General features: G+C 36.2%; 1 protein-coding gene across 4 annotated transcripts; it reads left to right on the top strand.

The window, feature by feature from the left end:
- The first annotated feature begins 1349 nt into the window (after positions 1–1349).
- On the top strand, positions 1350–17410 carry LOC133299258 (ultraviolet-B receptor UVR8). 4 transcript variants are annotated; one of them, XM_061498696.1, is made up of 14 exons: positions 1350–1812; positions 2219–2298; positions 2511–2586; positions 3259–3318; positions 3494–3595; positions 5432–5525; positions 13954–13996; positions 14089–14137; positions 14254–14306; positions 14417–14519; positions 14605–14659; positions 14771–14874; positions 16526–16605; positions 16987–17410. In XM_061498696.1, the coding sequence occupies exons 1-14, from the start codon at positions 1557–1559 to the stop codon at positions 17104–17106; spliced, it is 1275 nt and encodes a 424-aa protein (XP_061354680.1). In that variant the 5' UTR covers positions 1350–1556; the 3' UTR covers positions 17107–17410. The 4 variants fall into 4 exon arrangements, with proteins under 4 accessions (XP_061354680.1, XP_061354681.1, XP_061354679.1 ...); XM_061498697.1 differs by having other exon boundaries at positions 2219–2301; positions 2508–2586; positions 14089–14134; positions 14260–14306; positions 14802–14874; XM_061498695.1 differs by having other exon boundaries at positions 2219–2301; positions 2508–2586; positions 14089–14134; positions 14260–14306.
- Positions 17411–24907: the final 7497 nt, after the last annotated feature.

The following is a 24907-nucleotide window of genomic DNA, read 5'->3' as shown; positions in this document are numbered from 1 at the left end:
TAGGGAAAAGTTCAAAAATTCTTTAATATTTTGTTTTGAAACACTTATTTCTTTATATTTGTTTTAATCACTTAACTCTTTATAATTTTTTCCATTCAAACTCATTCTTAACATCGTTAAAAACTTAATTAATCTGCCTATTTCACCTTTCTTAGAAGAAAAAATAGATTGATAATAAAAAATGAAAAAATAAAGGAAAAAATTAAATCAAATATGTTAAAAACTTACGACACTTATAGACAAAATTAAAACAAAAAATAAAAATAGAAGAAAAAATCTAAATATGTCTAAATCGAAAAGAAGAAAATAAATTGAGGACAATAAAATTAATAATAATAATACTAATATCAAACATGTTGAAAACTTACAAAACATAAAAGAATAAAAGTAAAAATAATAAAGATAGTCTAAATTGAAAAAAAAAAAATACACCAAGGGGAAAAATAAAAAAAAGAAAAGAAAATACATTGACAACTTATAACATTTATTTCTTTTTTCTTTTTTTCTTATATTTTCTTTTAACAGTGATAGAAGAGACTAAAAGTGAAAAAAATAAAAATAGAAGAAAAGACCAAATAATTTTTAAGCAAAAAAAAGTAGATTGAGGACAAAAAAGAAAAGAAAAAGAAAAATAATTGGAAACGTACAACACTAATTTCTTTTTCTTCTATATTTTTTCTTGTCTTTTCTCTTTTTTTTTAGTCTTTTCTAGCATTGTTATAAGTTTTTAATATATTTAAATTTTTTTTATCTTAAGTCATTTTTTTTATTTTATATTTAAACATATTTAAATATTTTTATTCTATTTTTAACTTTTAATTTTTAATTTTTAATTTTTTTATAAGTATTTTAAGTTTCAAACTTATTTAGTTTTTTCTTCTTCTTTTTTGTTATCATTCTATTTTTTTAAGTAGAGTAAAATAAGTAAATTACTTAAATTTCCAATGTTGTTAAGAATGATTTTGGATGTTAAAAATGATATTAATGATATTACAAAGTTTATAATGATTTAATATTTTATCTCTTACACGTATAAAATAAAATTTTATTATTATCTAATAAAAAAAATTAATCCCTTATTTTAATGAGTTTTATTAGTCTCATTTAACATAATATACCTATTTTATATTGTAGAAAAAAAAACAAATAAATTCTACCGTTACAAGAAAAAAAATAAAAAATAAAAATTGAAACGAGAGAATATAAAAAAGAGAGTTATATTTCCTTATTTTAATTTCGGTTATGATGTTACAAGTGGAATTGATTTTCGGAGGGGACAGGAGGGTTAAAAGGGGTAAAATTGGCAGCAGAATCGTCTCCACATAATTAACCGCCATTCTGAGCACAGACGTTGCAGTAGCGTGAGCCATGACAAGTTTCCCTTTGCTCTCTCTCTCTCTCTCTCTCTCTCCCTCTCTTCTTCAATAAATTTGACTTCCATCATTTCTCGTTACGATTCGCTTCATGATTCTTCTTCAAACTAACAATTACCTTCGTCATCTCATCGTTCTCCCCCACCATCACCAAGCTCCATTTCTTCTCAATCGAAAGGAGAAATGTGGCGTCGAAGCTGCTGCCTCCTCCTCCACTTGTCGAAACTCAAGCTCGGAATTTCACGTTTAGGGTTTTCGAGAAGATCGTTCTCGTCCGAGCCGGGGAAGAGGTTCGCTGCGTTATGGGGCAACGGCGATTACGGAAGATTGGGTCTTGGCAACTTGGATTCTCAATGGGAGCCTGCCGTTTGTCCCGCGTTCCATAACCAAACCCTTAAAGCCATTGCTTGTGGCGGTGCTCACACCCTCTTCTTAACAGGTTAATCTTCATCTTCCTTTTTTCCTTTTACTTTTATTATCAAATTTATTATTCTTCGGTTTCCTTTTTATTAAATTGAGGGGGGGGGGGGGGGAAACAGCGCAAAATTGAATCCTTCACTGGTTGATCTCTGACGTTATTTGATGGATTCAGAAAGCTGAATTTTGTGAAATACTTGAAGGGAAAAAAAATATAAAAAATAAAAAAACTTGTTCGTCGATTTTATGCAATTATTGTTGGAGAGTCAATTTTGTGGAAAAAAATTTAGAATGTCTATTAAGTTCCAAGTTGCTGGTTTATGCTAGTAATCATTGTATGGCTACAATGTCACAGTCTTTAAAATTGGTGATGACTCTGATGAATATTGAAGACTCTCCGGGGCTCACAAATTGTCCTCCTTTCACAGACAATGGATGCGTTTATGCTGCTGGTCTTAATGATTTCGGACAGCTTGGTATATCAGAGAGTAAAAACTACTCAGTGTCAGTGGTATGATTTCTTCACCCTTTTACCTTTCTTTTTTTAATTGAACTTATCACAACTTGTAGTTTTGTTAAGTGAAATTATTACAAAATAAAAAAAAAAATCTTGTTGATGAGTGCATTCCCTTTGGACATAAGAAGGAGCTAGAAAAATTTATTTATCCAATTTTTCCTTGCTTGAGATATTTCCTTTAATTTTCCATGTTGTTCCAGGAGCCACTCCGGGTTTTTGGACATGAGAAGAAAATTGTGCAGATCTCTGCTGGTTATAATCATTCTTGTGCGATAACAGGTCTGTTCTTTTGCATGCTATTGTCAACCAAACCAAATTGAACCAATAATAACAAGCCTCGACCTTCAATAACTTGTATTTGAAGTTGGCAGACCTTTTTTTCCTTCAAAATGAATATTTAATACCCTAAGTTTTTTTAGGAAAAAGGAAAAGAAAGAAAATTGCAATAGCTTAAGAAATCAGTTGTTCAACCCACTACAATTGATTCAACTTAGTTTCTAATAGTTGGGCAACTAAGAAACTTTTATTCAAAACCATATGTTATTTTTAATACTTTATATAAAAAAATATCAATGCCTACGGTTTGCAGTTTTGTATTTTGTATCTAGTAGTTTGGATCTTTGATAAACAATTTTTAAAGTGGGTTTTTTTAATTTATAGTAGATTCTCTTCAAAATTTTCTATGCAAGGAGATTCCCGAAAAGAATTTCATTTGGAAGATTGAGTTCATTATCTATTAAGCAAATACAGGATGTGGCTTTTGATTCTTACTGTTCTGCTTGTACTGATTAATATGTTAGGCTGCTTAGTGCTTGCATTATTTTTGTTTATTCTGCGTTAAAATATTATTTATTATTACACTAAACCTTGTGAATTTTTGCACATTCTTTACCTTTCCTATTATTAAACAGTGTTTTTATTTTTATTTTTCCCCTTTCCTTTCTTTTGTAGTGGATGGAGAACTATATATGTGGGGAAAGAATTCAAGTGGGCAGCTAGGACTTGGAAAAAGTAAGAGCTAGACCTTGTATTAAAATTCAGTAGACCTTCCCCCTGAAGCTGGTCATACTATATATATATTTTTTAAATTAGATGCTCTTAGTAGTGGGAGCTGTTAGAGCTGCTCAAAGGAAAAGGTTGGCAGGTAACAGCTATGTAGAATATAATGCCTTTTGCTGAAATGTAGGGGCTCCAAACATGGTTCCTTTGCCGACTAAAGTGGAATACTTGGATGGAATCACCATTAAAATGGCAGCTTTGGGTTCAGAGCACTCAGTGGCTATTAGTGGTATGCAATGGACACACAATCATAAATTTATATTGTATTGATCGCAGATGTTAATTTTTCTGTTTTACTTATTAAGATTTGTTGTTACATATGGTTGGAGGGTTAAATGAGATTGCAGTCCAGTGACTATAATTTACCTAGTTTTTGTCTTTAAAGTTTGCCAATAAATTAGAGTGGTGTTCTGTTTTCGATCTAATCAGTCTACAGGAAGCAAAGAATCATATAGAGATAATGACATTGTGACAATAGAGTTCTAGATTTTTGGGAACTCAGTATCAGAATAGTGATGGAATAATGGTACCGCTCTGATAGCATACGTAGAGAAAGAGGAAAAGAGAGACATGTTCTAAATAATCGGATATTAAATTGGCACAACATATTATGATGTGATACAAAAGAAAAAGCATTAATCCTTATTTATACTAGGAATTAGGTTAAGTGCTAGATTTCTAAATCATAATCAATTAAGGGAACAGATAACTTACTTTAGATAAGATAGCAAACCGAAGAAGATAAGGTTCCTAATAAGATAAGATCCCTAAAAATAAGGCAGCACAATTTTTCCTATATAACATAAATTGTCCAAATCTATCATGTGTATTATTCTCTCCCTTTAAGTTACATGCAGATATAGTAACACTAAAAAAAGAATCATTAGAAAAGGTCTAGATGGCCCTCTTATAACTTCCGCTTCAAGAATTAGGAATATGTGCTAGTTCTACTTCTATATAGACTGAGAATATTCTATTGTTAGATCCATGAGGGAAATCCAGTCATAAAAACCAATAATGCCTAAATAACTTCAATTGAATCCTAAACATGGCTAAAGGTTAAAAATGTGAAAATTACTAAAATTGCCCTAGTATGAAAGATATAAAATTAATTATCGTAACAGCATATTAAGATCTATAAAATATTAGAATCAGCTTCATAAGTATAAGAAAACCAGAATATTAAGTTGATTTTATTCTTATATTTAGCTTTTATTGATGCTTTGGCTTCCTACATCACATGACTTAGTTTCGTAAGATAGAGTCCAGTAATCATCTGACTTCAACTTAAAATTTTGTTTGAGCCTATGTCTAGTCTCAGGTTAAATCTTGATGTCTATCAAATTAGCAATATTCTTCTACTTGGGCTTCTCAAGGTAGACTACAAATAGTATTTGTTCTACCCTACCCTCGTCAAGATAGAAAAAATGTAGTTTGATGGAGCAAGTCAGAGAGGTAGAATAATCCAAACCAAACAAAATATTTCTTCTTCTTTGTAAAGAACCAATTCAACCCAAAAGTTTAAGCTATTCGGTGAAGGCCTTTTTAATGGTTTATATTATTATTTAACACGCCCCCTCACATGAGAGCCCATTGGGCTTGAAGAGTGGATGATGCATCAGGCCCATTCTACCTGTGCTAAGAAATTCCACAAGAGAAAGTGGGGGACGGTGATGATCGTAGTCGGGACACGTGGCTCTGATACTATGTAAAAAACCAATTCAACCCAAAAGCTTAAGCTATTGGGTGAAGGCCTTTTTAATGATTTATGTTATTATTTAACATTCTTCTTAGAGGTCTTTTGCTTGAGGGGTCTTGTTAGAGACATAAATTATAAACAATTACCAGGATTGGACCTAATGAGTTGAACTCTTAGGATGACAGGGTACGTAACTATTTGTATTCTCTTCATGATATTACATTCTTAGGTCAACCAAAGACATAGTATAATACATCTTTTGAGTTTGTTCCTACTGTTTTTATTGAGTTCCTCTGAGCAAGCATGATTGTATTGTGCCATAAATATTCTTAATATCTTCTCAGTTGTTGTTTCTGTCTTCGCCAGATGGAGGAGAGGCCTTTAGCTGGGGAATGGGAATGTCTGGAAGACTTGGTCATGGCCATGAGTCAAGCATCCTAGGATTCTTCAAAAGTCACAGGTTCTGTCCCATATCCTTTTTATCTTATAATTGGGTAAATCACACTTTACCCCCATGGCCATGTGATTTGGATCAAAAAAACTGGCATCTTGTGGTATAAAATTTAAAACTTAATTCTCTTTGGTGCTTTGCCATGTTAACTCATAACAACCATTTAGTATTTTCCATCCTTTGGAAGGTATATTTAGAAACTTGTTTAAAAAATATATATATTCATTATTCTTTTTCTCTTTCACTCTCCTAGATCAAGTGAGCAACCATTTTCCCACCCTTTCAGCTAGCCTGCAGTCAATCAAGAAGCTTGGAGAGTTAGGAAGAAAACTACACCTAAAGTTTATCACTATTGCAGTGAAGCAAAACCTAAACTAAAGCACCTGCCTTCACCATTCTTCATTTTGGAAAAATTGTTGTTGAGAATATTGGTTGCAGAGAAGTTTATAGTGATTGTGATAAGTACCTTAGGATGCACCACCCCAAAAGCTAGCTCAAAGGGTGAAAGTGTTCAAGAACTTATAAACCCCACATTAGTTGACCATACAACCAATGTGGGACTCCAAATCCCATACCTTGCAAATGGGTCCTAACATTCCAACACGCTCCGCAGCCCTGGCGCTCATGCGGGTTGGCTTTGCGCTAGTCTTTTACTAGCCCCGGGCGAACACTGCAATGCCGGCATCACCACCCGCGCCGCTCGATCGCAACCGGGAGACATAGTGGAAGGCTCTGATACCATTTGATAAGAATCTTGGGATGCACCACCCCAAAAGCTAGCTCAAAGGATGGGAGTGCGCAAAGACTTTTAAACCCCACATTAGTTGCCCATACAACCAATGTGGGACTCCAAGTCCCATACCTTACAAATGAGTCCTAACAGATTGCCATTTGGAACATCATGTGAAGATCTGTGTACGTATAGGGGCAACCTTATAGGCATAGACTGGTTTACTGTAAAGAATAAGAAACGAGAGAGACACCGTAAAGGTGTAATAACTTACTGTAACTTTACTACAGACCCATTAATTTACAAAATAGATTATGAGAAATTCTAAGTTTCTAACAAATAACTAAGCTTATTTAGAACTCAAATCAAGTTAAATTTATACAAAGTTTTATAGCGAAAAAACCTATTTGTTTCCCCTATCCGTACATAATCACAAGCTTAGATTGTAAGTGCGTCTATCTTTTTATAATGGAGACCCTGGTAGAGCAATGAGACCAATGTCTGAAATAAATGCGTTTGTATATTTTGTTCCTACATTTCTGAACAATGAAATAAAATAAATTATATTTGTGCTTGTGCTGCTTGGGCAGCTGGTAGGAGTAGCACTTTTGCTATGGTGGCTGCTCACTTTGCTGGCCTGAGAGTGACAGTGAGGTGAATTAAGAAACGGACTTGGTGAGGTGATAGGTTTTTTTAGTTTTATATGTTTCTTCCGTTAAAAATGGTTGAAAAATACCACGTGTTGGTTATGTATTTTTAGATATAAAACTAGTAATGAGTCTTCCCTTAATAGCTAAAGCTTTTGGAGAGTTGGTCCTTAATATGGTATTAAAGCTTCTATGACCAAGTGGTTAGGAGCTTGATCCATTCTGCTCTCTTTTCTTCTAAATAAAAGTTGAGTTTTATGACAAGGTAACTTGGGCTTGTGTTTTGTCTTGGCTTCAAGCCCAAAGTACCTTTGCATAAAGGAGTGTGATACGACTAGCATTAAGAGGAGAGGACAATCCACTGTTTGGGAAGGATATTCCTGAAGGAAAATACCAGATAGGTGTTGGGCTAGTTATGAGCATTGATTAGAAAGCTTTAGCAGTTAGCAACTACTGGATGAGATAGTTAGTTAATCCTATAGATGGGAAGTGTTGCAATTATATAAGGCAGGGCCTCTCTATTGTTTAGACTCTATTTCAGAGAATTAGTTGAGACTGAGGGTTTCTGTGTGAGAAAGGAGAATTCCCTTGTGAAGAGGGTTTCCTCTTTTCACTATTATTTCATCAATCATATCATTATTTTCTCTCATTTTCCTTATTTCCAAACACCTTTATCCCTATTTGTACCCTTCCAAAGTCATAACAAAGTGTATTGGATATGAAACCATTTATGAGTCTTCGCCTAATAGCTTACGCTTTTGGGAGAGTTGGTCCTTCACATGTATTATCAGAATATGAAAGATTTGGATGATGATATTGATTATCTATGAAGATGGTGATAGTTTCTGCAGTTAAATTGTGACTAGAGTCTATTGTTCTTTAAAGATATTGGGCAATTTCTTGGCAAAGGGACATAAAACTTCCTGATTTGAAATTTTCTTTATATTTCTTTGCAACTTGATACGGACCAACAGTAATTAACAAGGATTCAATTCAAGAAGGAAACGAGATTCAATCTTATAAAGGAAATACTATCAGTGTTTGTATTACAGAGGGGTAAATATAAATGTCAAAGACAACTTCAAATATAACTACTGAGGCAAATTGACTAACAATGCCAATTAAGCTCCTCTTACAAACAGATAACAATGCAACAATGGAAATCAACAATACAGAATAAGAAAGATAATTGTGAAGCAGGTGGAGAGGCTCCACTCTCTCCCAAGGTGTCAATTCCACTCTCTAAATTCTGGATGTCCATTCCCTCTCCCCTTCCACGTTATTTATCCATCCTTCATCCACGTTCTCTTGTGTTCCCACATTCACATTCTGTTGTAACAAACTTGCTGAGTCAGCAGTGGGAGCCTTGCTATTTGGGCTTGGGTCAGCAGCCTAAATTCTTCTATGCTTGTCTCTTTTGTACACCTTATTGGGCTTGGAATGGGTTGTATCAATACTCCCCCCTAATTTAAGCACCTTGTCCTCAAGGTGGAAGTGAGGGAATTGCTTGTTGATGACATCAAAGGATTCCCAAGTATTTTCGAATTCAGGCAATTGGTGCCACTTGAGAAGAACCTGGAGGTCACCCCTGTTATTAATTCGCCATTGGACCAATTTTTCCGGTTCCACCACTAGTTCTCAACTTTCTGACAGCATTGGGGGCAAAGGTTGGGCATTTGCTATTGGGGTAATAGCCTTTTTAAGTAAAGAGACGTGGAAAACCGGGTGGACTTGGCCGGAGCTAGGTAGTTGAAGCTTGTATGCAACTTCTCCAAAACAGAAAAAGGACCATAATACCGAGGACTCAACTTCTCATTAACACGTCGTGCTATGGTCTTAAGTCTATAAGGTTGCAACCTTAAGTAAACCAAGTCTCCAGGGACAAACTGAACATCCCTCCTATGTTGGTTAGCATGGATTGTCATACGACTTTGGGATTGGACCAGATTATTCTTCAAATCTAACAAAATTTGGTCTCTGGAAGCTAGTGAGTGAGAGAGGGCATCCACTGCAGAAGTAAAATCATTCCCTTTGAGCAGATGGGGAGGGTCGCGGCCATAAAGGGCCCTAAAGGGAGTCATCCTGGTAGCATCCTTATAGGTAGTATTGTACCAAAACTCGGCCCAAGGCACCCATTTGGGCCACTGCCTTGGCCTTGGGCTGCAAAAACAACGCAGGTAGACTTCAAGGCACCGGTTTACTACTTCGGTTTGACCATTGGTTTGTGGGTGGTAAGTCGTGCTATAGTGTAGCTTAGTGCCTGCGCTTTTGAACAATTCAGTACAAAAAGAGCTCATAAAGATTCTGTCCCTATCTGAAACAATCGTTGAGGGGAACCCATGAAGCCTTACTATTTCTTTGATAAACAGCTCTGCCACGTCCCTTGCTGTATATGGGTGCTTGATGGGCAAAAAATGCGCATATTTAGTGAGGCGATCAACAACCAGGATGGTATCAAACCCCATAACCTTGGGCAAGCCTCCTATAAAATCCATGGAGATATCAGCCCATACCTTTTCTGGGATAGGCAGGGGCTGTATTAGTCCTGCTGGAGTTAAATTTTGGGCCTTGTTTTGCTGACATATTATGCAGGCAGCTACATACTCTCTGACATTTCTTTTCAGTCCTTCCCATTAGACCAACCCCGCCAGCCTTTTATAAGTTCTAAAGTACCCAGAGTGCCCCCCAAAACTGGAATCATGGAACTCATAAAGTAAAACTGAGATAAACTTAGAATTTTAGATAAGACTAACCTGTCATTATAATATAATCTGCCCTCCCTGAGTTTGAAACCTTGGTGGACCTCATTACCCACCAACAGGTCCTGTATGATTTGTCTCATCCTGCTATCCTCATGTAACTCCAATTCTAGTTCTTCCAATGCTGGTAGCTGCAATCTGGTGATACTATACAGCTGCATCTGCCTAGAGAGAGCATCAACAACGACGTTCTCCTTGCCTGGGTAGTATTGGATTTCAAAATCAAATCCCAACAGCTTCACCGCCCACTTTTGCTGCTCTTCACTCAATACCTTTTGGTCTGTGAGAAACTTCAAACTCTTCTGATCTGACTTGATGATAAAATGCCTCCCCATCAAGTAGTTTTTCCATTTTTGTACTGCAAAAACAATGGCCATAAGCTCCTTTTCGTAGATTGACTTGCTTTGTGCTCTAGGGGAGAAACCTTGTCTCAAAAACGCAATAGGCCTGTTGTGTTGCATTAGGACAACACCAATTCCCTTGCCAGAGGCATCCGTAACAACTGTGAAAGGCTTAGAAAAGTCTGGTAATGCCAACACAGGTACGGTGCACATCCTATCCTTTAACAATTCAAAGCTGCGTTCTGCCTCTGCATTCCATTTGAATGCATCCTTCTTAAGCAAATCTGTTAAAGGCTTTGCAACCTTACCGTAGTCTTGCACAAACCTTCTATAATACCTAGTCAACCTCAAAAACCCCCTCAGGCCTTTAATATCCTTGGGCACTGGCCACCCTTTCATAGCTGGGACCTTGCCCGGATCAGCACTAACTCCTTCAGCTGATATGATGTGCCCCAAGTACTCCATATAACCTTTACCAAAGCTGCACTTTTTTTTATTGCAAACCAGGGAATTAGACCTCAGTGCATGGAACATTTAACGCAGGTGCTCCAGGTGTTCTGTTCGGTTCTTGCTGTATATCATAATATCATTAAAAAATACCAGTGCGAACTTTCGCAGAAAAGGCCGTAAAACTTCATTCATGAGGGCCTGAAATGAGGATGGTGCCTTTGTTTAACCAAAGGGCATTACTAAGTATTCGTAATGCCCTTGATGCGTTCGAAACGCTGTCTTAGGTATGTCTTCGTCACGCATCCTAATCTGATGGAAACCTGACTTCAGGTCAAGTTTAGAAAAAATGGTTGAGCCCCCAAGCTCGTCCAGCAGCTCATCCACGATGGGAATGTGGAATTTGTCAGGGATAATCAGCTTATTCAAAGCCCTGTAGTCAACACAGACCCTCCAACTCCCATCCTTTTTCTTTACTAAGATCATGGGGCTGGAATAAGGGCTCGTGCTATGCCTGATTAGACCATCATTGTGCAACTCAGCCACCAAATTCTCTATTTAAGATTTCTGATAGTGTGGGTACCTATATGGTCATATGTTTGGTACTCCACTTCCTGGTTTCAGATTGATGGCATGCTCTTGATCTCTCCTCGGTGGTAGTCCTGTTGGTTCCTGGAACAGGACAACAAATTTAACCAACAACTCTTCCAGCTCGACCCACTGAGTTTCATCTCCTGTATTGCATTCCTCTTCAGACCTCAAGTAAAAACCCTGACATGATCCTGAAGGGCTTTGACAATGGACTTCAGTGAGGCCACTGAGCGAAATAATGACGGATCGCCTTTGATTACAACCTCGCGATCCTCCCGCATGTACTTCAACGTCAAATCCTTGAAGTTAGCCTTGATTTCCCCTAGTTGAGTCAGCCATTCTAAGCCCAAAACTACGTCAGCCCCTCCCAAGTCGAAGATATAAAGATCTTGAACCACTACTGTCCCTTGAAGCAGAATACTTACCCCCTTACACACCCCTTTGCAAGAGACCTTGTGACCGTCCCCTACCTCAACATTGTAAGTTTGGGTCTCTGTCACAGGAAGCCCTAAATTCTCAGCCATTTCCCTCCGAATGGAATTACTCGAAGCTCCGCAGTCTACCATCACAATGACCTTCGACCCCAAAACTTTCCCCCATACCTTGAGCGTTTGGCTAGACGTCAGCCTCAACAGGCTTTGCATCGAAAGTTGAAGAGATGTGCCTTCGTCTTTCTCTGGTGGCTCCTCCTCTTCATGTGCGTCCGCTACTGTTAACGGATCCTCTCTCTCTTCGTCGTCTTCGTCGTCAACGATCAGGACATGAAGTGGCCTGAACTGACATCTATGATTTGGGTTCCATCGCTCATTGCACTTGAAGCACAGGCCCTTCGAATGGCGCTCCCTCATCTCCGCCTGCGAGAGACGGCGATTGTTACTCACCCGGCTCTCCGCCGCTTGACCCCCATCGCCGATTGGGTTGACGGTGCTAGGAGTCTTTCTCGTATTCTCATCGATTTGTGCCCTAGCCACTTGCGATCCGGACGCGTTTTGATTAAACGAGCCGGTTTGAGTATTGACCCGACCCGGATTGGCTGAGTTCCAGGAACCCGAACCGCCCCAGCTCCCATTCCTGTTAGTGTTTGAGTTGGTCCAGCTACGTTGGGCTAGGCTTCCTCTACTCGGCCCAACCGACCCAAATCTTCCACCTGCTACCATCCCTTCCTCCTTCCAAGCATCATTCCGCTTCTCGATTTTCTGAGAGAATTTCATCATCTCTGTCAAACCGATATTAGGGCTCATAATCAGTTCCTCACGAATGTTGCTACGAACGCCGTTGAGCCATGCTCCTTTCAACAACTCTTCATCTTCAAAACGTAATGCTCCAATTACCTTCTCAAATTCGCTCCTAAATTCAGCCACCGTCCCAACTTGCTTAAGAGTGTAAAGTGCTCTGTAAGGATTGTCCAGAGCTTCCTGTTGAAAACGACTCAACAACTCCCTTCTGAAAAATTCCCAAATCGCGTTTGGGTTATTTATCTCCCACCACAGATACCATTGTAACGCTTCTCCTTCTAAGGTCACCATCACTACTGCCAGCTTGTCCTCTTCCTCCATCTCGTTAACGTTGAAATACCTTTCCACCTTGTTTATCCACCCATATGCATCGTCACCGTTGAATAGGGGAATCTCCAACCGCCTGGTCATGGAAGCAATTGGATTGAATCTCCTTCCATGCATTCCAGTATTCTCTCTATTAGAACCGTCGTTCTCCTCGTTGGAGCTGCTCCTCCTTCACCTTGCCATTTCGTCTAGCCTTCGAATAATCTCAGTTACTCCTGTTTCGCTGGCATCCATCCTCCTGAGTATCTCATCATTTTGAGCTTCGTTCCTACGCAGCCTTTCCTCCATAGCTTCAATTCGATTTTCCATGTTTCTTGTGACAACCATCCCACAGAGCTCCTAGATCGGAGCTCTGATACCAGTTTGATACGGACCAACAGTAATTAACAAGGATTCAATTCAAGAAGGAAACAAGATTCAATCTTATAAAGGAAATACTATCAGTGTTTGTATTACAGAGGGGTAAATATAAATGCCAAAGACAACTTCAAATATAAATACCGAGGCAAATTGACTAACAATGCCAATTAAGCTCCTCTTACAAACAGATAACAATGCAACAATGGAAATCAACAATACAGAATAAGAAAGATAATTGTGAAGCAGTTGGAGAGGCTCCACTCTCTCCCAAGGTGTCAATTCCACTCTCTAAATTCTGGATGTCCATTCCCTCTCCCCTTCCACGTTATTTATCCATCCTTCGTCCACGTTCTCTTGTGTTCCCACATTCACATTCTGATGTAACAAACTTGTTGAGTCAGCAGTGGGAGCCTTGCTATTTGGGCTTGGGTCAGCAGCCCAAATTCTTCTATGCTTGTCTCTTTTGTACACCTTATTGGGCTTGGAATGGGTTGTATCACAACTCAAGTATTATTCTTGGGCATCTTGGCCTGTTTTTATTCTTAGTTATGATTTATGTCTGGGTAGGTTTGATATCTCTCTCTTTCTACTTATTTTTTTTGGGTTTTGCTTATTCTTTGTTGTCATTGTCTTTTTTCATTGATATTTAATGTACTCGTTACTTTCATAGCCAATTTGTTATTTACTTGTGCTTAACTTTTCAACTGAAAGATTGAAAAGAGGACAAAAATGTTTGTAGCTTTTAACCAATTTGAATACTGTACATAGACATGACATTGTTATATTATTAGGTATACATTCTGTGCTCTAAACGTGCCTACAGAATTTCTAAATTAGATGTCCTTTTGAAAAAATTAACTAAGCAAGCATGTTGTCTATATTTAATATACCAGAGAAAATCTCAGTATCCAAATAAGCTGCTTTGCCTAGGATTCCATGCAACTTAATATAATATTCAATATATGTTTATCTCTATTGATGTACTTTAAAAATCATGCAGTGAGTATACCCCAAGGCTGATAAAAGATCTTGAGGGAATCAAGGTGTGAAGCTGAATTTAATGCCTTCATGTTTCTAATTTTAGATATATTGGCTTCAAACGTTTAACTATCATCCCTGTTGTTTTTATGTTAAGGTTAAATACGTAGCTGCTGGGTTGCTAAATTCAGCTTGTACTGATGGTACCAGAATTTATTTTTTTCTTTTATCTTTTTCGACTTTCTCGTTCCATACTTCCATTCCTTGATTGTACTCTTCTTCGGGAATTAACCCTTGGTTTTTGCTCTTCCTTTTGTAAACGTTGCAGAAAATGGTTCTGTTTTCATTTTTGGCGAAAGAGGTATTGACAAATTGGTATGTTCAATTGGTAGCGATTAGTTTTTTTTTTTTTTTTTTTTTTTAACTCCATTGTCTACGAATTGTAATTTGTAATGACTAATATTTTCTTCAATAAAAATATTCAGCTCTTGAAAGGGATGAGCAATGCAACAAAACCATCCTTGATTAGTGAACTTCCATACTCAGAAGAAGTTGCTTGTGGTGGCTATCACATCTGTGTCCTGACAAGTAATTCATCAATTTCTGAACTTAACCATGTGTTGATTTGTGATATTTTGTTTACCGTTTCATTATATTTAGTGTTTTTCCATAGATTCTGGTGAGCTTTATACTTGGGGTACAAATGAAAATGGCTGCCTTGGTATCGGGTATACTTTTATACTTATAAACTTGTTGCTCGGACATTTTCATTTTCTACATTTCCATTAATTTTTGTACTGCATGCTGGTGTTTTGATTTATCAAGTTATTTTTACCTAGTTCCTCAGATGTTGTTCGTCTGCCTGAAAAGGTTCAAGGGCCATTTTCGAAGTCTTCTGTTAGCCAGATTTCTTGTGGTTGGAAGCATACAGCAGCCATATCTGGTATGTTCTTCTCTTCAACAGAAAAGAAGTAAAAGAATTATTATTGAGTACTTGTCAAATTAAGGCTGGCTTTTTTTTTTTTTTTTTTTTTTTGTTATAAAAGAAGAATTTCATCAAGACAATTACGAGGGATTAGGGGGATAAGAAATCATCCTTAAAAGATGAAAAGAAGAAACATACAAAAAAGAAGAAAACATCAATGTAGCAAAGCTATCCAATCCTTCCACATATCTTTGGGGACCCCTTCAAAATGAATCTTTGCTTTACACCAAGTAGAAGCCAAATGCCTAGTCTTAACCCAAATAAATTGCTTACCCAAAGAAATTTCCTTAAAGATGCAAGAGCTACACTCCTTGAAGACAGGCATATTATTAAGTTAATTTACCAACCGATGTCAACTCAAATGATAAGGGAGTTCACTACTCCCTTGTTGTCTCAATTTTGTATCTGCTAATGTGTTAAGTAAAAATCCCATAAGTCATAAGCCCCGACATAGGAAAACATACTTATAGCATGCCTGGATTCGCATAATTATTTCGGAAATTTATTAAAAAAAAAAAACTCAGTAAGATTTTGATTATAAGTTATTTGAAACACTTTAGACTGGATTGGGGATGGGACTACTGGGCAAGCCTAGTAAACCCTTGTCATGAAATAGAAAAGGGTTCGTTTATGAGAATATTGAAGGACTTATTAATGGATAGTCGTATACGATGAGATATAGCAAGAACAAGCATGTCATTTGTAGCTAATTAGTCTGGTTAGCAACTTTCTGATATGAATTTGATGTGTTTAAAAGAATTTCAAGGCAAATGAATGGAAGAATACATCATTGTCTTGCAAGAAAAAATTATGGACTGATTTGAAGGCCAATACTATGACCCCAACACGTGGCAAGGCATTAAAGGATGGAATGCAGAGAAGAAAATAACTATCTAGGCATCAAATCTGTAATTCACTAAATCACAGGAGACATAATACACCTAAAACCCAAAGAAATTGAAGAGTGCCAGTTTAAATGGCATTACTGGGAAACTAGTATTCCTGAAATGCCCCTACAGTGAAGTTAATTATCATTCATTTCTCTTGGGGTTAGAGCATCTTAGTTTCATCATCATCATATGTATGGTGATGAGTGATTCCACTTACAGCTGCAGAAACTGTTACAAAGGTTGTGTTCCATCTTTAAGTTATCTGCTTCTTAGACTTGTCAAAGAGGCAGTTAACTAGTTGAATTTCTTTATGGGAATGAGATGGCGTGACTCAGTTAATAATCAGTTTCTTGCTTCGTGGAGAATTCAATCATTTTCTTGTTTCCAGTATCTGTTTGTGCCATACTTAGTTTTTGTTTTAAAGGCAAATAAATGTTTTTACCTGCATGTAAACTGGCACAACCTTTATAGATTTATGCACAGAGCTGCAAGCTTTCTATGATGGATATTTAATGTAATACATAGAACCTTTTTGGATTGCACAAGTGTGGGGATGAACTTTTTCCAATTTTCTTTTATGAATTTTTATTTAAGTTGATTTGATTTTTAACTACCTCTCACTTGTAAGACTTGTATTCGATGTTTATACTGTACTGGTAGTTACAAAAGAGAAGTATCATATTGCTGTCATTTATCCTGGATTTTTCGTTGTATTTTAGAAGGAAGAGTCTTCACATGGGGCTGGGGAGGTTCCAATGGGACTTTCTCTGAAGTTGGACATTCTTCGGGGGGACAATTGGTATGATTCTGCTTCTCATATAATTTATAATTCCTTGCACCATTAGAAATTGATCAAGAGCAGGTTACACATATATACATATTGATCGGAATGCCAGATTCTATGATAAGGACGGTAAAAGAAAACCAAGCACTTTTTTTGTATGAAGTAACAAGACATCGTACACTTAGTCATGATTTCCATATGTATGGAAAATGACACACACATACACTTAGAAGCTTTCTTCATATTAAATTCAAGACTTTACCTTAGAGGAATGTGCAGTCTGATTAGTCAGACTGATACATTTCTTGAATAAATTGATTAGTTTTTTGCCTTTAATTTTCTGAAACAATTCTCTATCCTGCATGACTATAAATAAAGTTTATGCTCTCTACTCAGGGTCATGGAAGTGATGTGGACTATATAAATCCTACAGGAGTTTGTTTTGGAGAAGACGCAAAAGCTTTGCAAGTTTCATGTGGGTTCAATCATACAGGTGCTATATTTGAATATACATAGATTTTGCTACCTCAATAATTCATAATTACTTGTAATTCGTCAATAATATCCAGAAACATGTGATTCATCACCCCATGTATCTTCTATACATCATATTAGTAAAATGTACATCTTCCAACACATCCACGAGACCCCAGGAAGTTGCAGCATGCCTAAAGTGAGGGATTTATTATCCATCTGTTGTACTTTATGATTCTTTTCACAGAACATTATATGTATGTATAATGAATAAAGCTTCCTTGATGTAACAAAACATATGTAAAGAAAGAGCATAGCTTCAAATAAAAAAAATGCATGGGAATGATGGCAGAGATAAGAAATAAGGTTTTTTTTATTTTATTTTATTTTTTTCTTTTTGGAGCTGAGTTATAAAAATCCTACTTGCTACAGAAAGAGGTAAATGCTTATGTCATTTGGTCTGTTCCTCGATAAAAGTTAGCCAGATGGTAAATCGTAGTTGGTGATGCAATTATATGAGCCTACATATATCGTTAATTGTCACCCTACTTGTAGATGCTTTTTTAGCATCATAATTGAAAACGCATCTTCTTATCTTTCTTTCTTTTTTCTTTTTTTTGGTGTATGGATATTCTCACTGGTGTTTGGTTCTGCAAATCTCCACTGAAGGGTATTATGAACGTGAGAATGGGAATCTCAGTAACGGGTCACGGCGGCGATATAATTTTCAATATTACATCGTTAGTTCATCTTTATGATTTGTCTAGCAAGATGGAGGAAACAATTAATACGGCGTGACAGTATTTAGAAAAGCCCTGGCCCCTGGTCTTTTTATTTTTTAAACCAATAACACCTACTGCTTTGCATCTAATTTTTCTTATAATGATCTTTTTTAACATCATTCTGTAATTGAGTTTGTTTTGAACCCTTAATTGTCCTTTAAAAAATAATTCTTTTGATATGAATTCTATGTTTTTTGAAAACATATGAATTCTATGTTGAAAATGCAAGCTCGGCTGCTTTTGAAGTTGTGGCAAAGCTTAAAATCTTTGGATTCCAACGTTTGAAATGCAAACATCATCGTCAAATATATAATAAAGTAGATGGTAATAAATGTCTGCGCTGATAAGTCAAAACATTGGGACATAGCTTTCCTGTTGAGTTTATGGCTCGAGAATTGAGAGTCACTCACTCCCTCCCTCCAACCGTTATAAAAGCAAGTTATTTTAATGTTAGTATGTCTGTCTACTTTGATATATTTTAACCCTTTCTCAGTTTTTATTATTAAATAACATGTTCCTAAATTTAAAAGTGTTGAAGAATTGAGTTTCTGATACTATTCATTTGAGTGAGAGTGGGTCCTCAAACAGCGTGAAGAGGAAGAGTGAACCCGGAGAGAGTGTGGCGTGTTGAATATGCACCCGACCCGAATTATCGATAAATAATAATAGGTGATATGTGGAGGAAGGGAGAAGTGAAGGGCCCGGGAAATGCGCAATATATCGCCGCAACGACGATACTTAACTGATGAGCACTATGATGATCCCATAATTGAAAAGGTGGTCCCTACATTGTGGTCCCCACGTTCACGAAGTCCCATGTCCACGTGCTCTTGTCCCCTCCGCACGGGACCCACCATCCGCCGTACCAATGAGCATTTAATGTGATCACGTGGCGATGCCTGCAGCGTACGATGCTCTGACAATCCTAGCCGTCCGTTCTTCGCTCAGGCGTTTGACTCGATGCATTTGATACCCCCGCTCCCATCTTCTTTGACAAACTTCATTTTTCTCATTTATTTAGAGCATGTTTTGATGGCTATATTAATAAGCTCGTAACCTCAAACTGTACGGATATCGAAAGACAAATTCTAATAGAAGTTTAGATTAAATTAAGAAAACTAAGGAGCAATAATAAAAAGGGTTTTCATTTTATCATTTAACATAACACAACAAATTTTTCTACTCTCACAATATTTTGTGGGGCCCACACTTTTTAAAACAAAAAAATAAATAAAAAATTAAGGCACGCAAAACGAATCTCTAAAACATTACACAATCACTTTTCCTACAACATAACTCTTATAAAACCCTAATAAAAATTAAGCTAGCAGCTTAAATAATTTTAACAAAAATTAAATATAGAAAACTTAAGAGAAAAAAGTTTTCAAACCTTACTTATCACTTCAAAGTGCAGCTTTTTGACTATTGTGTTTCTGATTAAATTAAAATTTTGTCATTATGTCTCTGTTTTTAAATTATTTAAAATATTAATTATTTTTCTAAACATAATATCAATATGCACATGTTTAACCGTTGACTGGAGGAGAAGACAACCAATATACTCTAGTAAATTTTGTGGGATAAGCCTTCAGGTGTATGTCATGAATTTTGTAACACCATGTTCTGGACTAGTTTGTTAACACATCACTTATGGTATTAAATGCATCATAATTAAATAATTAAACAGAAGACTATACTATAAAAGTCACATTTACACCTATGTAATTATGTGAACTAATTTTTTTTCTCCTTATGTATTGACATGCATAGTATCTCTTTCATACTATTCTCAATTATACAATCTCATACCTGCATAACATTCATACTTGATAACTCTACAAACCATAAGTAATGGTAAACAACTACCTGAGTATGATAAACATATACCACCTCAGATAGAATCTCACAGACAACATCTCGGTTGTAAATTGGACATATAAGGCTCCCACTTTCATAATAAGTACCTGATAGACAAATAATATAATTCATGCATGAATCAAATTGTCCCTAGCATAAACCTAGAATCCGTCCATGGATTCTTACATACAAGAGCTTTGTGCCCATACATTACATCATCATATATCCATACATCAACTTACATACCTTATCATAGAACTTATAATTACAACACTTGAACATTAACATTACATAAAATCATAGTCATATAACTAATGGCCATATACACCATATACATATATAGGCCTTACTCAAAATAACACAAGTTCTCGTCAATAAGGCCAAACAAAAGATACATGGTCATGCAATATAATCTTCCAAAAGATCTATATACACTTCATCATATAAATGTCCAGCAGGTGAGTCATCTTGCTCTACACGGGCCTCTTGCCCTGTGAGAGCCCCTCTCTTATTGCTGAATTACTTGAAATATATGACCTCGGAAAGGGTGAGATACACATCTCAGTAAACCCTAGGTAGTAATTCTCCACCTAAGAGTTCACTTTCTACATAAAAGGTCAGATAACATAACATAGAAACATCATATAGTTCAAAACATAGCTCATAACATACATAAGACTTCCAGGAGCTTAGGTCCTCAAGGAAAGTCCATACATACCCTTCCAAGAGCTTAGATCCTCAAGGAAGGTTCATACATGATGGTCCAATGGATTAGGTCCCCAAGGATAATACACATCTAAGAGCTTAGATTCTCAAGGAAGGTACATGCATGTATGTGCTCATTGGTCAAGAACCCTCATAAATCATATAAATCAATCATTACATATACATAACCACATGAATGCATCTATACTAAGTATCTAACATCCATTCGATCATACAAACATATAACCATAATCTTATTGGACCTTGGTGGAACAACCAAGAGGGAATAAAATCCCAAGAAACAAAGGTTTATCTCTTGTAGACCTTTACTTTTCAAACTTTCTTGATGTTCAATCAATGATTCAACAAAGTTCACACTATGATCATAAACACATATTATACATGAAACATCATTCCAAAAGCTTTCATTTCACCAAGAAGCTTAAATTAGACAACTTACCACATTCTTGATAATTTCACGAATCAAGGTCTTATTCCACAAATGGTTCCAACACTTGATCTTCCACTTGGATATAACAAGGTTCACCACTATATCATCAACAAACATGAAACTATCATTAACATCCATTTTTAAGGCTTAAAAATAAAGCACCCTTACTTTAATTAAGCAATTCCATCAATAGTTCAAATAATTTTTTCAACACTTTTTCTCCATTAAATACCTTTCCTTATCATATCTTCTTAATCCATTCAAGTCCATTTCAAGTCATGACCATGTAAGACACTATTCATCAAGTGATCTAGGCTATGTAATTAACCATGAAACACTAAGAAAAGTAAGAGCTTCTTACCTTGTTATTAATTACTTGAAAGAATACTAGAAATGGCTTCCAAGCTTCAAACAAGATCAACCACACTTCCAACCTTATGGTTCAAGAATGGCGCCTTACTTGACATATTGGTTTCATCATCATTACTTTCAAGCTTTCCAAATACTAATATTTGGTGGATTCAACATTAAATCATCAAAAGAAAATATTTCACCATTATAACATCTAAGATCCATGAACATCAATTCAATAATTTCACCAAACACCAATAATCATAAACTTCATGAAACAACAAGGTAGGTTAGGGTTTCTTGCCATTAAACTCCACAAAATCATGCTAGGAGTAAACTTCCAAACATAGATGAACCAAAGCTCTCATCCTTCACAAAACTCCAAAATTGGTGCAAACTTTGGATGGAGATATCTTTCAACACAAGGCTTTTTATGGTATTTGGTTGGTGATTCTTAATCTACATGAAAACTAAACAAGTTTCATCAAAGGTTCATGGTGTTTTGATGACTAAATGAAGAAGTAGATTTCAAGCTCTTGCAAGAATGGAGGTCGGCCAAGTCTCACATGAAGAAGATGGAAAAAGATGGAACTAAAACAAGTCTTAACTTTACTTATGTCATCTTTGACTTTGTCAACACTTTTCACTTAAGAAATTGCTAATTAGTCCTTCCTTATTTCCTTAATTCCAACTTAATTTAGACAAAAATTCAACATTTATAAATTGTATTTTGACCCCACCAAATTCTATAAACTTTCATATTATGACATCATTTTTAAGTTTAGGGAAACTTTTGCATATTTGGACTTTGGTCACCAAAGTGAGGCTTTTTGACCATTGTGCCCTTGATTAAATTAAAATTTATCATTATGCCTCATTTTTAAATTATTTAAAAAAATTGCACTTTCCCCTAAACATAATACCAATCTGCCCCTATTTGACCGTTGACTCGACCTCATACTCGAGTTTGCAACCAATATTCTCGAGTAAATTTTGCGGGTTAAGCTTAAAGGTATGTGTCATGAATTTCTACTCAAGTATGGCACCAGATACTCAAGCATAGCACAAGTTACTTGAGTATACAAGTCTTGTACTCAAGTAATTCACGGACAGAAGCCCAAATATTAGTGGGTTTTGACCTCATTTTTCATTTACCCGTTTTCTACCCCAAAATCTCACTCGTTACTCATCTCTATTCTTACCCATCAAGATTATATTTTATCTCATCATTTCTAAATCCTTAATCTTGTGAAATCATTGTCATTACACTTAAGTATTCCAAATTATTTTTCAAAAATTCGAACCAAACCAAACCCTAATCCCAATTTCATGTGAAAGATGAGCTCAAGTTCAAACACTTATGTTGCAGTTATCTACCAAAATGGAAGTCAATTTGAAGGTCCCAATGGTGCCCAATTTGAGGAAAAAATGAAAATGATGCAAATCAAATGCGGCACTACATACAATGAACTCAATATAAGAAATCACCAAAAATGAGGTCTCCAAGGCAGCCAATGCATTCATCGCCTGATAGCCAACTACGAGACTATAGCTGTTAACGATATAATATCACTACAAGAAAACTGATATTTGGAGGTGGTTATTTTAATCACCTTTAATGTACATTTGGAGGCGGTTGACGTGAAACCGCCTCCTAATGTGTACTAGAGGCGGTTAAAATAATCGCCCCCATTTACCATTCAAAGGCGGTTACATTAAAATCACCTCTAATACTACCTTTAGAGGCGGTAAAACCATAACCACCTCCAAATGTATATTAAATGGAGTTAAAATAACCGGCCTCATTGACCATTTAGAGGCGATTGATGTATAATTGCCTCTAAAGGTAGCAATTAGAGGCGATTTTAATGTAACCGCCTCTGAATGGTAAATAGGGGTGGTTATTCTAACCGCCTCTAATACATATTTGGAGGCGCTTTTGTTGTGCAATTTGCAATCAATTAAATCAATCAAACAAATACGCAAGTGCACGTGTCACAAGTAATAAAGGGATGTGTAAGTCCAAGTATCGTTCCCACAGAGATGATTTATAAAGCAATGATTATTTAAGTAAAGAAACTAGAAAATGATTAATTTTTATGGTTGGGTTTGTAAAATAAAAGACAATTAAATTTAAGAAAACAGTAAACTAAAATTAAAGGTATTAAGATGATGGATGAGTTATGGGTCAGGATCAATTTCCCTGATACAACAATACTGAAACGATGCACAATGCTATATCAATGTTTAACTAGTAACTGAACACTAAGGTATGCTGGGGCTTTTGGCCAACCTAACATATATACCCAACAACTAATTCTCACATCTCTATGGCCAAACTAATCACTGAATTTATTCAAGTTCAATTTCTAGGCTATGTGGTGTGAATGATCTCTCTACCCACAGCTTAATCAAGTTAAATTAACCTAATTAATCCACACAATTCAACAAGGGTCTGGATTCAGAAACCTCTCGGCCCCAACCTCCTTAATATCACATATGTATCTCTCGACATACACACATGAATAAGATTAAGCAAACTCGTTGAATAACTAATTAAACATTAACATAAACAAAGTTTAGGCATACATCTTAATGTTACAGCATAGGTACTTTATCACCTAATCTATAGAGCAATTTAACTCATAATGGAATTAAATAAAACAGAGAAAAGAAAGAAAGAACTCATTGGAAAACAGAAAAGAAGATGAAAACGAATGCTGTAGGAAAACGTTGTCACTGCTTTGCTCCAGCACTGCTCCAGCAGCTCTTCCTCCTCCAAGAACCTTACTTTCTCTCTCTAAAACGTGGGAGGGGTACTACATTCTTCCCCTCCCTTCTTTCTTGCCTTTCTGACCTCTCTCTCGCTTATTGAATCCGTGGGGGAACTCCTCTTTAAATAGGAAAAGTGGTTGGATAATTGGGCTTTAGGGTTAGGAGTGAAAATCCATGAATCTTGTTGCTGCAGCCTTATCGTATCCCTAGATTCTTGGGCTGTTGGCACTTGTTGGATAAAATCTTGATTTTCTTGGAATCCTTGTGCCAATGTTGTTGTTGACCGAATAGGAGCTGAGTTTGTTGTCCTTGTTCCTTGGGATTTTCGGATTTGTTGGCACTTATTTGGATAAGATCTTTATCTTCTTGGATTTCTTGTGCCAATGTTGTTGACCGAACCAAGGTTGTTGTCCTTGTTCTTTGGGATTTTCGGATTAGATTCAATCTTTGAATTTGTCTTTGACCCTTGTGATTTCTGGATTAAATCTTCAGAAACTTCCTTTGCTTGCTGGTGTATCGTTGGAGAATAACTAACTTTTGAATTTCAAAAGTTCGGTTATTCCTTTGTCCATGCTGTCATGCTGTAGCGCTTGCTATATCATTACTTCGTCAGCTTCTCTGCTACAGCATTCCTACGTCAATTTTTCCTGCAAAGACAAACACTCAACAGGTCATCTTTTCTTACACAAAATCAAGGGATATTGTCTTATTTTCCATACTTAGTCATCTCAAAGCACTTAATCATAAATATACAATATTTAGCTCAATTATCATGCAAAGATGTCAAGTTATATGGAATTTATGCAACAAATTCATCATAAAAATACTAAATTAACTCTCATTTGGGAGAGTTGTCAGCTTTCACGTCAACCTCCTCCAAATATACATTAAAATTGATTAAAATAACTGCCTCCAAAGCATA

Source organism: Gastrolobium bilobum, unplaced genomic scaffold, assembly GCF_033153095.1.
Source record: "Gastrolobium bilobum isolate Gb01-03AN ecotype WA unplaced genomic scaffold, APGP_CSIRO_Gbil_v1 utg7238, whole genome shotgun sequence".
Lineage (NCBI taxonomy): Eukaryota > Viridiplantae > Streptophyta > Magnoliopsida > Fabales > Fabaceae > Gastrolobium > Gastrolobium bilobum.
Note: the sequence above shows the minus strand (reverse complement) of the source record. Positions and strands in the feature narration are given on the sequence as shown.

What these genes read in the sequence shown, in the direction of transcription:
- LOC133299258 (XM_061498696.1), top strand. Translation starts at nt 1,557, where the DNA reads ATGTGGCGTCGAAGCTGCTGCCTCCTCCTCCACTTGTCGAAACTCAAG. An exon ending in GCAGCTAGGACTTGGAAAAA is followed by an intron (nt 3,319 to 3,493) that starts GTAAGAGCTAGA and finishes GCTGAAATGTAG; the next exon opens with GGGCTCCAAACATGGTTCCT. An exon ending in ATTCTTCGGGGGGACAATTG is followed by an intron (nt 16,606 to 16,986) that starts GTATGATTCTGC and finishes CTCTCTACTCAG; the next exon opens with GGTCATGGAAGTGATGTGGA.